Source organism: Thermobia domestica, chromosome 17 (genome assembly GCF_964235325.1).
Source record: "Thermobia domestica chromosome 17, izTheDome1.hap1.1, whole genome shotgun sequence".
Classification (NCBI taxonomy): domain Eukaryota; kingdom Metazoa; phylum Arthropoda; class Insecta; order Zygentoma; family Lepismatidae; genus Thermobia; species Thermobia domestica.
Window position 1 is genome coordinate 145,901,196 of NC_137470.1, and position 14,970 is coordinate 145,916,165.

The window sequence follows — 14,970 nt, forward strand, 5'->3', positions numbered from 1 at the left end:
AAAATATAGTGCAGTTTTGCGGAAAGTTTACTCATCCTTACGGCACAATACCTTAAGGGGCCCATATAAGAAGACACATTCATGAAGAAACTTTCCAAATGCATGAAAAATGATAAAACCACAGGCAAGTTGATCGTGTCTGACCTCGCTCATGCATGTTCAAAGTTTTCAAAATCTTCTGTACACATGCATGATGGTTTTGCCGTTCTTCATGCGTGTTTACCATGGTATGTGCTCGTTTATGCAAGTTGGTTGTTTTATATATAGGTCCGCCAATCACGGCAGCGGAAGAAATCACGTGACTCTTTCCTTCGAGTCATTCTTCTAGTAAGTTGGACAGCAAGTTGGTGCCAGTGTGGGCAAAAAAATCTTCCAACATGCATGATAAATGTTTCACGCAAGTTGGTCATACAAGTGTATGCGTCTATGGCCCCCATTACGCCTGATTATAGGAATTCCAATAGTTTTTACACATCTCTTACAGTTAAAGCCTGTGACAAACATCTTGGCATTTCAGCTAAACGAATAAAACGCAAGCTTCGACGCGATGTAGCCGAGTGCTAAAGGGTGTGGCTATGGTTAAGCAGACGAACTATAGCGCGATCAGGTGGCAGAGGATAGATGTGGATGTGTACAAAATAAACGTGGCAATACCGCTGGTCTCTCATTTGCTAGCAGCATTTAAAGGGAACTTGGAGCGCCGCCTTCAAATGCCAAGGTGTTTGTCACGCCGTTTAGTTTCATCTGTGTTACCAAATGGCCAAGACTAATATACCTTGAGATTTAGAACACTCACGCCATCTCGTGCGCAAAAGGCTCAATACTTTTTAGACTACCTAATATATTAGTTAACTGATTATTCTGTGGTTTGGTTAGTTCAATATTGTAAAAAACTGAAGGCAACTCAGCTTCATTGAAGCTCTCTATGCCGATACCTTTGATGTTGAAAGAAATTGTCTCAGAATATTGATGCTAAACGTAGTTTTTATTAGCGAACAAGCACCGAGTACACATATGTGTTGCAACGTATAACGTCTCGCTGAAAAAGTTTCCAGTTTTTTTTCCTTCTTTCTCTTCTTCATGCAGCAACCGTTTCACCGAGGAAAATTTATGACTGTTGTGGGGTGAGTTTGGAGCAACAGAAGAAAAGTGTTTTAATGTGTTCAAGTTATACGACATTCAGAGTCTAAAAGCAAGAACAAAGTTACTGTTTCACTCATGGCCACTGACTAAATAAGCTCCTAATTAAAAAAAAAAAAGCAACAAAGATCGATTAACTTTACATAAGCTAAATTTGACATTAATCTTTATAATCGTGTTAGTTCAAAAGACCGAAGGACATTCCTACATAATGAGCTTCTTTGATGACGCCCTGGAAACAGTGATAACTTCAGGGGTTAGCTCGGGAGAAATCCCCGCCGGAGCTACACATCCCCCCGGGACATTTCTTCAATTGTGCTCTAGCAGGTTAACGGCATTTTTACAGTACTGCATCTCTGTGTTTTGAAAGTCCTCCCCGGGTGAGTTGCCAGATTTGTAAGCGAAAAACCAGGACACAAATCTCAGGCTCTATATATAAGATCACGGTTCCTACTCATTTGGTCAGAATCAATTAATTAGCTATCTTTTCCAGGTTATTAATAATAATTTTTCAGTTCATTCTATATATAGTTACACAAATGAAGCCTCACAAAAGATGTATAAAGTATGTGAAAAGGTAACATAAAGAGAGCTGCCTGGTGTCCCTTATTCCGAATTCCGATATTTTGTGCTTAACAGGCCCTAAATATTGCGCCAATTACGACACACTCTCCCATTTATGATTGAAGAAATACTTTTTGTCCCCATAGCAGAATGTGCCGCGATCTGCGATCTTATCGCAGAAAATTTGCCGCGCCTATGCAGAAAAATTGCCAGAGGAAAAAAATATAGCCAACAGAAATGTGTAAAAACATGCCTGCTATGAGTAGATGTCTTAATGCACGGACGACTCGCATAAATATGGTTTGAACTATTTTCTTCGTCGCGTAAAGCGTATTTTTAACAATCACAAGTGAAGGGTATGGGGAAAAAAGAAGAAATGTCACAAAACTGCCTTTTTGAGAAAACGGCGTTTTAATATTGAAAACCGCGTAAGAAGAATAGTGTTAGTTAAATCTTTTGCCCATTTTACATGGACATTTCTACATCTACGCATGCATGGCATATACAGTCAAATAGTACCAAGAGTCACCAACAGATAGGACAAAGCACCTGAAAAACCTCATACATGGACATTCCTTGTTTTTTCCCCTTACCCTTCAAGTGTTTCTTCTGCAAAAATTTTTTGCAGAATTTCTGCAGAATGTTTTTGACTTACAAAAGCTCATCGCAGAAACACAAAGAAAGTTCTGCCATCGGGCTTTTTGTTTGTTGCGTCATCATTTGAGTAAGAAATACTATCTTCCGTTTTTAAGTGAGACATACTATTTCTTGGGGGTTGATTTTTTTTTTCAATCTGAAGTACGAGAACCGGGACAAACGGGCGTCCCGAAAGTCTTTTTTGGGACAGTTAATTATTTCATTGAAAACCGGGACTGTCCCGGAAAACCGGGACGTCTGGCAACCCTACCCGAGGGAAACCTGAAATCAGCACTGCGATGACCTAACTTGGTATTGTGGAGTATACACAGAAATTCGACTTTCTTTGTAGAAATTTAATATCCCTTTTCAACACTGAAGTTACATGAGATGTAGATCCACCCACCGGAAATCGAACATGGGACCACATACACCAAAGGCACATGCATTAGACACTTCTGCAGACAAAGTAAAAAGACTCGCGATAGTTTTAATGAGAAAAGTATTTTTGTAAAGCTTCTAATGTTGAGGAAATCAGAGAATGCTTCAAATAATTGAGGGGATAAAGCACCTCACAAAGGAGTTTACCTTACGTTTGTAAATTCATTCTATTCAGAAAAAACGCGTCACAATCTATGTAAATGGAAGTTAAAATCTACTTTGTTTCTAGTAATGGGTTTCGGTAAAATAAAACAAAAGCTATTGGTGAGGCCGCGGTGGCTCAGTGGTAGAACATTAACCTCTGGTTTGTAGAGCCCTTGGTTCTACCCCAGCTCGCACCAAGTGGACTTTGTGGTGGACAAACACCGTGTGCGTGGGTTTTCTCAGAGTTCTCCCGTTTCCTCCCACTTTATTCACTCCATCACTGCATTTATTTCTCACAATCAGTCTTCTTTAACCTAGCCGGCATAACCGTGAGACGTAAAATTGGAAGATTTTATTCCATTTTTTGTTTACAAAAGCTATTGGGTTTACAAGAAGTTGTGTGAAAAAAATCAAGGAAGTCCTACATGGTGGAATATTTTAAAGAAAGTCAGCCTATGTGGTGGAAAATTTTGGAAATAGAAAAAATTTCTGCAATAGGTTAATGATGATGGATAATAAATGAATGTGGATGATGATGAAAGAAGTTGTGGAATGAGAATATAGGAGGAAACGGGAGAACCGTGAGGAACCTATGCACACGATGTTTCCACCACACACTCATTTGGCTTGGGATCGAAACAGGAACTTCCATCAGTAAAGGTGAACACTCTACCATTGATTCACAATGATGCCTGGAAAATTTGAGAGAAAATCATACAAACAACTGCAAAATTTTTAGAGAAAGTCATACACAGTAGAAAATTACAAACTCCCTATAGAGGTTACTAGCAGCGTTCACCCCGCTTCGCTGCGGTCACCCCGGAACGCAATAAACTTTGTTACTTAGATAATTTTTACTTTTTCGCTTTCAAGTGATTTATAGCGCCTGTCAGTTATGTTAACCCGCCGAGTCACAGGGTCATGCGGGTTGCATATAAATACGTTTATTTTTATACCTATGATGAACTAATAACAAAGGATTTGTACGTATGGACACCTGAATGGTCAATTATCTCAAGACACTGGTAATTGAAAATTAAAGTGATATGATAAAAACCATCTAGGGTCCACATCCTAACAACCCCCCAAAAATGAAAGAAATCGGTTCAGCCGTATTAGCGTGATGAGCGGACAAAGGATTTTTTGTACGTATTGACACCTGATTGGTCAATTATCTCAAGACACTGGTAATTGAAAATTAAAGTGATATGATAAAAACCATCTAGGGTCCAAATCCTAACAACCCCCCAAAAATGAAAGAAATCGGTTCAGCCGTATTAGCGTGATGAGCGGACAAAGGATTTTGTGCGTTCTCTTTTATATATATAGATATATAGTGAAAATTATTAAAGAAGAATTATTTTAGAGGAAGTTATCTTTCCACCACCACTCAATTTGCAGTCTTGGGGGCACGGCTGCTCAGTGTTGGAGAGCTTACCTCTAGTGTGAGACGTCCTGGTTTGATCTGAGATCATGCGCTTTGTGCTCGTAAGTTCTCTATTCTCTAGTTTCCTTCCACAGCCTCATTTCACCAATTCTTTCGTAATCCTTCATTTTCCTTACTCCGCTGTCTCTTCTGACTTAAACGGCAAAAGCGTGTTCACGTTAAAGATTCCATTTCATTTTTTCCACTCAGGGCCTTGGGGATAGTGTGAATGAAGTAAAAGATCTCTAATTGAAATCAAATGAAAAATTTCAGTTTAACACGCTCTTGCGATGTACCCTTTAGATTATGCTGTTCAGATTAAGAGATACGATGATTACGGCAAGTGGACGATGAAGAAATTGCTGGAATGAGCAAATGGCAGTACCCCGAGAAAACCCACGGGAGTACGATGTTGTCCACCACAAATTTACTTGTTCGGGGATCGTACAAGGGACCTCACGCACCAGAGGTAAGCGCAGTACCACTGAGCCACCGTGCTCCTTGTACCTGGCTTGAAGAATTGGTGCCTAGATTACAAGCAAATTTTTCGAGCCAAGCTTATGACTTTACAACTTCTATGTTAACTACAAGATATAAACTATATAATGAGAATCCGAAAAATTAGAGGTATCAACGAGCATTAATAGATAAAGCAAAAACGCAGTATTTTCTAAAAATTGATTTATCAATAAAAAACATGTAAAATTTTTACCAAGTTTCTGGAAACCGTGCAAGTTGTTTAGGTATTAAATTTCTTACATGACTAATCGTAAGTTTTAAAGTGTTTGCGAATTTCGGTAACAGTGCATAATTCATGTGAATAAATGCTTAATCATTCATTCATACCTCACGGCTTTGTCGTTCTGTCGCAACTTTAGGTCCTCAAAAATACTTTTCACCTAATTATAGGATTTATATCCCATTTCACTGTCCTCATTTTTGACATAGGAAATTCTTGAACGCCTGCTCAGTTTCTAGCCCACGATTTTGCCTTCGAAATTTATGTAAGAGGATATTCTGCTAGAGAAGATGCCTTTAGTCTGCAACTTTATCAACTCGCTTTCTGCCTGTATTCCCCTAAGCACTTCATCATTAGTTTTCTATGCTGTCTAATTCAGTGGATTTCAGAAAATTTCCCTGGGAGAGGACTTTCAATGCACGCGGGGTGAAAGCAGTACTGTGAAAATATAGGCAATTCTCGCTGAGTACGATCGGAAGTTTGTCCTGGGGCGAAGTTCCCCCTCTGGAACAACCCCTGAAACCATCAGTGGTCTAACTAGTCCTCCTCCCTTCAAACCTTCTCCAAAAACATTTTCCCTGATTCAACTTAAGCTTTACATTAAAGTTTTGAAGAGTTTCCTCACAACTGTAAGGTTAACGTATGCGCCTTCGCCGCGGAAGACCCGGGTTTGATTGCTGATGGCTCATGCGATTCGGATTCCACTTTAGCTTGTAAATCCACGTATCATAGTGTGTCGGTAATGAAAAAACGTGATAATTGCTAACGAAAGTTTCGACCACAAATACTAATATGGGTACTACGTAAAAGGCTTTACTTTGAAACACTAGAACTCCAAATACTTTTCTCTTTATTTCCAACTCACACTACAGAAGAAGCAAAATTCTTCTTTTACCTTCTCATGACTTACGTTTAGCTTGTTTCCATCTTTCTGTTTCTCTATAACCTCCCCCCTTTACCCCCACAGAATTTATTTTCGGTTTCAGTAAAACTTTGTTTACAATTCCAATTTGCGATTTAGTTTATTTTCCGATTCTGATTTTAATGCAAAATACCATCCGAAAACTAAATGTATTGTTTGTACTTGTTTGCCGTGATTGTTTATTCCTTTAGTATTGTCTTTCATTAAGGATGTTATTTCAATAAATAAATTAAAATAATAGGTAACCTTGTGGCAGTGATGTGTTATTTTGAAACCAAAGAAGACTATTCTCTTCATATGTAAACCATCGCCTTTATTTTATTTCCAATTTCTTATAAATACTACATGTTATTATTATTACTACATTAACCTCTTTATGGAGGTCCCTCGTGGTTAAGCTGTTACCATACGCGCCTTTGGTGTTCGAGACCCAGGTTCGATTCCCGGAGGAAGCTCATGTGGTACGTCTCTCACGTTAAGCTGTAGGTCGACGTTTCATACAGCCATGATTGTGAAAGGGACATTGAACTCAAACCAAATTAGTCTCTTCGTATATCGCCCCCAGATAGCAGGTAGGTGCTAAGCGTCACTTTCCTTGATTTCCAATTAAGTGCATATTTTGACTACCCATTTCATGTTTTATCTTGTGCAGAACGGAGACAAGTGGCAGGAGACAATATGAAAGGTCTGCAGTGAAAACTGAATTCTAGAAGAAAGAAAGAATCGGAATTAGTGTTTCATTCGTTTTTATTCATCCCCTGAGAAATTTGCATTTTGGCGCTTAGCACCTTTCGGCTTTCTGGGGGCAATATACTTAAACTGAAAAAAAAGAAAAAAAAAAGAACTTTAACAATCTGTATCTTTCGAGGCTGCAAAACTGTAATGACATCTCTCATGATATATAGAATGCATGTATATTAAGCAACAACTTCTCTGCCAACAAACTAATAAAAGAAATGCAGTGGATGAGAGAGACTACGAAATAAACCTAATTGGATAAATAAAAACATACAAAAACTTGCTGTTGTGAGAAACCTTTCATAGTAATATGAATGTTAATTTAGTATAATCGCACTGCAAGTAAAACAGGTGCAGGCACATAAGAAAGGAATATTAACGAAAACCAGTGGCGATTCTAGGCCGGGGCCGGGAGGGCCTAGATCCCAGCATTTTGCAGTGATGATAAACTAATATTTTCAATTGTCTTGAATTATTTACAATAGTATAATTAATATTTATTTTGCAAGAAGTTTAATGCTATCGATTCTTGAACATGAATTGTACCATAATAACCTGCGTCTATAAACATAGGGTGGAGGAAGGAGTCATCGTGTATATTAGAAACTGCATTCTGTCGAGTTTTAAACGATTTTTTAATGTCTTCGAACAAGTTTCAAGTGTTTATTTTTATTTATTTATGTATTTATTTTGGTTGTGTAAAACAGTATTTTTGCTTTTAAAACATTTTAGAAGTCTTCATCACTATCAACAACATTGTAACAAAGGGAAGACCACATCATCTAAAAAATTAATTTATTGCTTATAAGCAATGCGGTGTTGTTTCGAAATTATACCACCAGCAGCAGGGGCGGCGATTGAACATTAAAAGTGGGGACAAGACATGATCTGAATATTTATATGTCAATGTTAGTTTTCCTGGTTGTTTTTAACATTATGTTTGACGAAAGGTTGTATAACTAATAGGATACTATACTTTTCAGTTAAAATACCGTATATCGTATTTCATATTTTAAGTAAATTGATAAGAGCAACGCAAGTAGGTACTAGCCCTTTGTACACTTAAACAACGAAAGTGTAAGAAGAGATTTGATTCCTTGCTCATGAACATCTTAAAAATCTGTCTAGAAAATTGTGTGATCAGATTATTTAATAACAAATTTGCAAACAAATAAAGGGAAGGATAATATTAATCATAGTAATGAATAATGAGGCTTGTTTAGTAGAAGTTACATTGAAACTGAGGATTACTGAACAACTTATATTTTTAATTCCACACAAGCAATTAAATGTATGTTATTACTCTCAGAAAATGAAAGACAGTAAATATTACAAGCACATACTACGATATTTAAAGAAATAAGCAATTGCAATATTAATAGTTAAAACGCAATTCCTGTAGCTTTCTTAACCCCACGGAAAGACAAATAACGAATACGTACTCACGCAACGGCAAATATAAAGCATCATTTTTTTTCTATACACCACTAATACACACGAAAAGGCTACATTTCCAAATGAAACTATATGTATATTAAAAAGGTCACTTCAAAAAAGTGGAGGGCAAGTGTCCCCTCTTGACCCCCCTAATCGCCGCCCCTGACCAGCAGCTTATACCGAAAATGACAGAACGCTAATCGTTGTCCAACTTTCTTTTCACTTAAAAAAAATAAAAAATGGAAATCTTTGTTGCTGTTTTTTCTATTATTATTATTATTATTTGAAATAATCTAAATTGGTGTTGAATTATATCAATATATCCAGTATGGTATTTATAGATTTTTTAAGTATATATATATATACGAAAACGCAAGTGTATTATATATATATATATATATATATATATATATATATATATATATATATATATATATATATATATATATATATATATATATATAGAGAGAGAGAGAGAGAGAGAGAGAGAGAGAGAGAGAGAGGGGGGGGGACTTGTAATGCCATTTTATAGCCTATAGTGTAAAATCCAATCAAGATTTTTTATCAGCTGTAAATTTGGCAGTTAACTGTAAGTTTATCTCTGTAAATTCCATAAGTTCCATGGGCTGATGAGCTTCTCTCTAGCCTGATGGTTAGGGCACTAGACTGCGGTACAAAAATAATAGATGTAAAATAGATTTTCATTATGAAACAATGTTCCCTCCCTTATACTATTTCCCTCCAGGGACAAAAAATCTAAAATGTGAGGGGGAATTTCACCCTTCCCCTGGTGGGAAAGCAAAAGAGAGAGAAAAAAAGAATGTAAATTATGGACAGCAGGACAGCACATAACATGCAATATATCCTCTAATTTTTTTCCTCTAAAGCCGCCACTGACGAAAACGCAAGTGCAGGCATGTAAAAGTTAATGAATACGCATAAAATTCAAATTATTTAAAACTCATTAAGTGAAATACCAAACAAAGTAAAAATTGTAAGTTTTTTTATTATAATCAGTAATGAATTACGTGATCACATTCATAAACACTTGACCAAAAATTTTAACTTTCTAGATGTGAATCCAATACACCGTATTATTATCATCCTCTCTCTCATAGGTATAATGCAAAATAAGCTTTCGTACTAGATCACAGAGGGCTATAATGATTCTTATAACACGAGACTTATCACATGGTACGATATGACAGTTGCACGTCATTATAAGTAGTTCTCTCTTTACATACACCGTGGTTTACATAAATCATGAATTTTTATGTCGCCAGTACACGGGCACGACCTTGCGGACGATAAATGTAACAACAGGAAGCCGGCTCCAAATTCATCAGCCTCGTCTACGGAAACTGTCTGGTTCAGTCACCCCTCAGCTGTCTACTAGTAATCAATACTACTCTTGACACAATATTCCGCAACAAACCTATATAATGTACACTTTATAACGTTTAAAAATCACGGAATGTTATTATATTGACCCGAACCATCTCCCGCAGTTACAACCCACGACGAGAAATTTGGCAACGTTGCAATCAAGGAAAAAGTAGCACACAATACACGTTCGGTCTTTTTAAATAAACAAAAACAGATTAACCATTCCCGCTAAAATTTCTATTATTATTTATAAATAATATATTTTATTGTAATACTCCCTACCTACTTATTTTGACTGTAATTGAGTATTTATTTTATTAATGCTTGTTCAAAACTAAGGTATTTGAATTGCTACTACATAAGACACACAACGGGACCATAACATTCCTTTTTATTTTACAATGTTTCCTATGTCTTTATGGCTGGTTTGTATACATTACCTTGACTACTGGAATTACATTGTGTGAATTCTTCGAAATGGCCTTTTTATCATTCCATTATACGTATCGGGAATGTTCGACAATATACTGTATACGTTTCTCTAACCTATTAACATGCACACTACACGTAACAGTAAAGCACTGTACAATCACATTAAAGTTATTTATTAACATATTACACTCCCTCAACGCTACAGCATGCAGAAAGTTTGTTCAAATATCTTGCAACCCACATCATATTGAGGGAGATATCATCATATGAATTTCCCGAAGCGGCCATGTTAGTGTTTTGTGCTACTCACCCGATCTGCTCTCTTCCGACAAACCGAAAGTGTCTTGCGAACTGGTCACACGTTGTTCCTGAGGGTGGGTCATTGTATAGACCTGAATATAAAGAGAATTACACTATAGTTAATATCCTTGTACGACACTATCAAACTATAAATAAAAACATGTCTTTCCACCAACACTGTCTGCAATACCCCAACCATTCCGCCATGTTTCTCCTTCTCTCCCCATCCTCCTGTGCGTTCTCCCGCTTATCAGGAGGCAGGTCAACAACGTACGTCGTAAACGACGGGAAAAGGAACATGAAAACTTAAAAGTAGTAAACATCAATTCCACTCTGCATTTTCTGTTTTCTTTTTTTACATCTCTTTCTTTTTTTCTCAATGCACATAAGATTCGAAGAAAAAAAATACTGACTCTCATACAATTTCCCCGCGCGTATTTAAGAGCGCATACCAGCAGGAAATGAAAAATGTGTTTCTTTGTGTTTAGTTTGTATCACACTTGGAACAGATTACACCTTTAAACTGCAATATTTCTTAAGAAATCACCTTATGAAATTACAACGTAACATTATCGTTCAATAAAGCATTGTTATAGGATAATGGAAAATAACCACTTGAAGGGTTTACTGACTAGTCACGTCGTGAATCAATATAAATACTCTAATCTGCAGTGACCACACAGCTACGATATGACTAACAACATATACGGTAGATACATTATATATATACATATATTCCTTTCGCGCGCATCAACAGTTCAAGGGCATTCAAAATTTAAACATGCACTTAAGGACAATGGCTAACTTAAAATTAATATCATTCAAGAAATACAGTATATAGGGAAAAAGGCATAATATGTTTCAACTTCTTTTGTTCTTATGCTTTTTTTTACCTTGTGCAGCAGCACGGGCATCCTTGGTAGGCATGTATACAGTTTCCGCATCCACACCACTTGAACCGCGGAAAAATCAAAACTGATTTTTCTGCGCAAAATCTTCCAGGAAAATAAAAATATTTAGGAATGGCCAATAAGAACTAAAGGGGGCGGAGTTGGATTGCTAGCAGACGGTTCAAACTTCCATTGCTCACATCAGGAATGCCTCAAATTATTTACTACGGATGAGTTGATTTGAAGATAACTTGTCTTCATCTAAATAGTGACATCACTGTCCACACGACTCCACAATGTCAACGGAATGCCCCTTCGGTTTCGAAATCGTGATGATGTATTGCGATAAATCGACATGCACAAGAAACTTATTTTTTCGCCCATATAGCTACATGTTAAAATCTTGGAACGCCCTAAAACAAAATATAATTCTATTACAAGAGTAGATAGATGTTCCATAATTTTTTTAAATTTACATCATTGTTACCAACAATATTATGGAAGATGGATAAACAATAAAAAAAAAAACACTTTCCTTCTGGTCTTGTGACTAGCGCGCGACACTGGTGCACAGGAAATGAAATCTTTCAGTTTTACGTCCCACGGTTATGCCTGTTAGGCTAAAGGAGACGGTGATGATGAGAAATGAATGCAACAGTGAAATGAATAAAGTGGAATGAAACGGGAGAACTCCGAGAAAACCCACGCACACGGTGCTTGCTCACCAGAAAGTCCACTTGGAACGAGCTGGGATAGAGCCAGGGACCCCATACAACAGAAGTGAACGCTCTACCACTGAGCCACCGCGGCTCCAATTAATGCACAGGGCCACAGGTTCCATTCCCGGAGGCACTACTGTAATTTGAACGCATTACGGCCGTTCGGATTTCACCTTAGTCTGTAGATCAACGCAGGTTACGAAATCCTGGGAGAAATTACCCCTACTATTAAGTTACTAAGGACAGTGCGCGAAGTGGACAACCTAAAAAAGCAACATGTTTCAGTACAATTCAGAGTAAGCATAGCTCTTGTCGCGAAAAAAAAAAGGAAGAGCTCGGAGATCATCATAGGTATTCTGCCATTATTGGCAGGTGATTTACTGCAACTGAGAAGCTTCCATGCTCCACGGTCTTCCGCTAACATCCTTGTCTTCACTTATGATTTTTCTGTTTCGACATCGTTCATTAATTGTAGTCTCCTTCGCCCCTTCCATCTCTTTCCTGCCACCATATCCTCTAGCACGTCTCTCATAATACAGTTCATTCTTAGCCAATGTCCAAATCCGCTTCTGTTCCACTTCTCAATAATATCTAGAAGCATCCTTTTCTTCCCTACCATTTCTAACACCCTCTCATTCGTTTTCCGCTCGACCCAACTAATTCCCTCCATTCTTCACCACACCCACATTTCGAAAGTTTCCAGTTGTTTTCCAACATTTTTGCTTAATGTCCATGTTCTTTGAGGTAGAGTATTCCATACCCTCTCGCTTCGAGGACTGACTGTAGGTGAATGAAGTGACACTACTATCAGACGTTTGCAAATTAATTACACCGGTTGATACGTAATTAACATGTATTTTACATGTAATCGATGGGTGAAATAGTGCTTAACAGTATCTCCAATTCTTGACCCGGGATATAAACAATGTATAGTGAGGCATTCCAATGCTAAGTTCTTTTTTCACTCCTGTTTCCCCCTTCAAAGATCAACAATAAATAAATAAACAAATAAAAAGTAAATATTTACGCAATGAACTTCCAGATAAACCAAGGGAGGCCAACTTACATGAAAATCAGAAAAATCAATGATAATAACAATGGGAAGAAAATAGTGACGTCGCCAGCTTTAATTTATTTAGACACTTCCAAAGTCTTAAAAGAGGCGAGCAAAGCTCGAACACGAAAGCTTCCTCGAGAATTAGGTGCTGTGATCCTATCAATTATTTCACATTCGATTTTATCAAATTCTTAAGGCAGTGACGTAAATGTGACATCTTAGTTTGTCCCATCATTTATTTGTAATTTTCTTTAAAATGAGCAGCAGATTAATCCTTTTAGGATTTATGGTATATTTATATACCATGGCTTAATATCGTCTTTGACCGCTTATTTAAGTTCTGTAACAGGTATTTAAGCCGGTTTTTATTTTTATTGGTCAAGTCAAGGATAAACCAAAGAACACTCTAGGAGGGGTTTGGAACAGGGTGACATTTTTTTCTTCTTAAGGCAAATTTCAAAAAATTTTCACGACTTTAGTTTTCAAGATATCAGATTGAAACTTTGCATACGGATTGTGAGTACCTTTGGGCATTTCCCAAAATTTTTAAGATCCCTACGTGAAACCGGGGCCGGGCCCAAGTGTTCAGAGGGCGTGATTTTTCAAAAAATTCCGGTTTCTCCCGATTTTTCCGGTTCAGGTGTATGATACGGACATGTGAGGGGTACCGTTGGGAAGAGCTTGTTATACTGAAGAAAATGGCCTTAAACCATGACTCTAGGTCAAATAATAATGACGCAGTACATTTTGAGGTATATATATATATATATATATATATATATATATATATATATATATATATATATATATATATATATATATATATATATATATATATGAAAAATGGGGCCACCTTCAGACATTCAAAAATTTCTCAAGATCTTACTTTTCAAGATACAAGATTGAAATTTTGCACACATTATGTACACTCATGTCCAAAATTATTGTCGCATGTCTATAAATGTGTTGTTGTAGGAATATAATTTGATAACGAATTCGCCCGGTATTTATTATAAGCTTAGTCTGTGTATAGTCGGCAATGACATGTATGTGGTAAATTTCATGTCAAAAGAGCAGTAAATAAGAACAATAAAACGAAAATAGAACTTTCTTCTCCATTTAGCAAAATTTTGTTTTACTCACTCTAATTTTCGCATTTATAATTGTTTTCCTATGAAATTTACCACAATCATACTTTTCCCGATTATACACATAGTATCAGTATTAAAAGTACCCTGCAAAATCATTATCAAATTATATTCTTACAAGAAGACAGTTATAGATATGCGAAAATCAAATCATTTTGGGCATGAGTGCACGTAACATTTTTTTTAAAAATTCAGATCCCTACGTGAACACAGGCCCGGGCCAATGGGAGCGCAAAAATTTCGATTTTTTTTTTTTTTTTTGCGAAAAATCTCCCGGTTTTCCGTTTCTGGTATATAATACGGACAAGCCAGTGTACCGTTGGAAAATATGCTTTATTAAAAAAAAAAAAAAAAAAAAAAAAAAAAAAGACTTATGAACCACGATTCTACGATAAATAGAAAGGAAGCAGTAGCTGTTTGAGTGAAAGTCTAAAATTTACCTCAAAAAGTGGAAATCCTAAAAGGGCTAATGGTTTCAGAATGGGAATTTTAAATTCCATTAACTGACCAATTGCAAAGAATGAGACGTTATAGACTCAAAACAGCTGGCAATGGAACATTAGCTGGTTTTAAACCTTAACTGCAGTGATGGATAATTGCGGAATGATTCGTTTCAAAAGAACGAATCCTTTGTGCTATGAAAGAATCGAATCTTTGAAAGAAACCGGATGGATTTGGGCGGAATCAAAAGACGAATCTATTTTTTGGATTTGCTTGATGGAGCAAATTAGACAGGTGGGCTCAGTTGATGGATTCAGATACACAGAATTTGATAATCATAATGCTACAAAACGGACAGAAGGTCAGAGAAGGGATATTAATCCTCCCAACCCAACTTCTTATACTTGTTC

General features: G+C 36.8%; 1 protein-coding gene across 8 annotated transcripts in view; it reads right to left on the reverse strand.

Moving 5' to 3' along the window:
- The window catches only part of LOC145674390 (uncharacterized), a 253,542-nt gene that overhangs the window by 126,967 nt on the left and 111,605 nt on the right, over window positions 1–14,970 (reverse strand). For 4 of the 8 annotated variants that reach the window (XM_081744374.1, XM_081744372.1, XM_081744375.1 and 1 more), the window contains one exon: window positions 10,316–10,397. In XM_081744374.1, the coding sequence (XP_081600500.1) occupies window positions 10,316–10,388 (73 nt within the window). In that variant the 5' untranslated portion in view covers window positions 10,389–10,397. Of the gene's footprint in view, window positions 1–10,315; window positions 10,398–11,198; window positions 11,354–14,970 lie in introns of those variants that run through there. The other 4 variants (XM_081744379.1, XM_081744377.1, XM_081744378.1 and 1 more) reach the window with 4 other exon arrangements.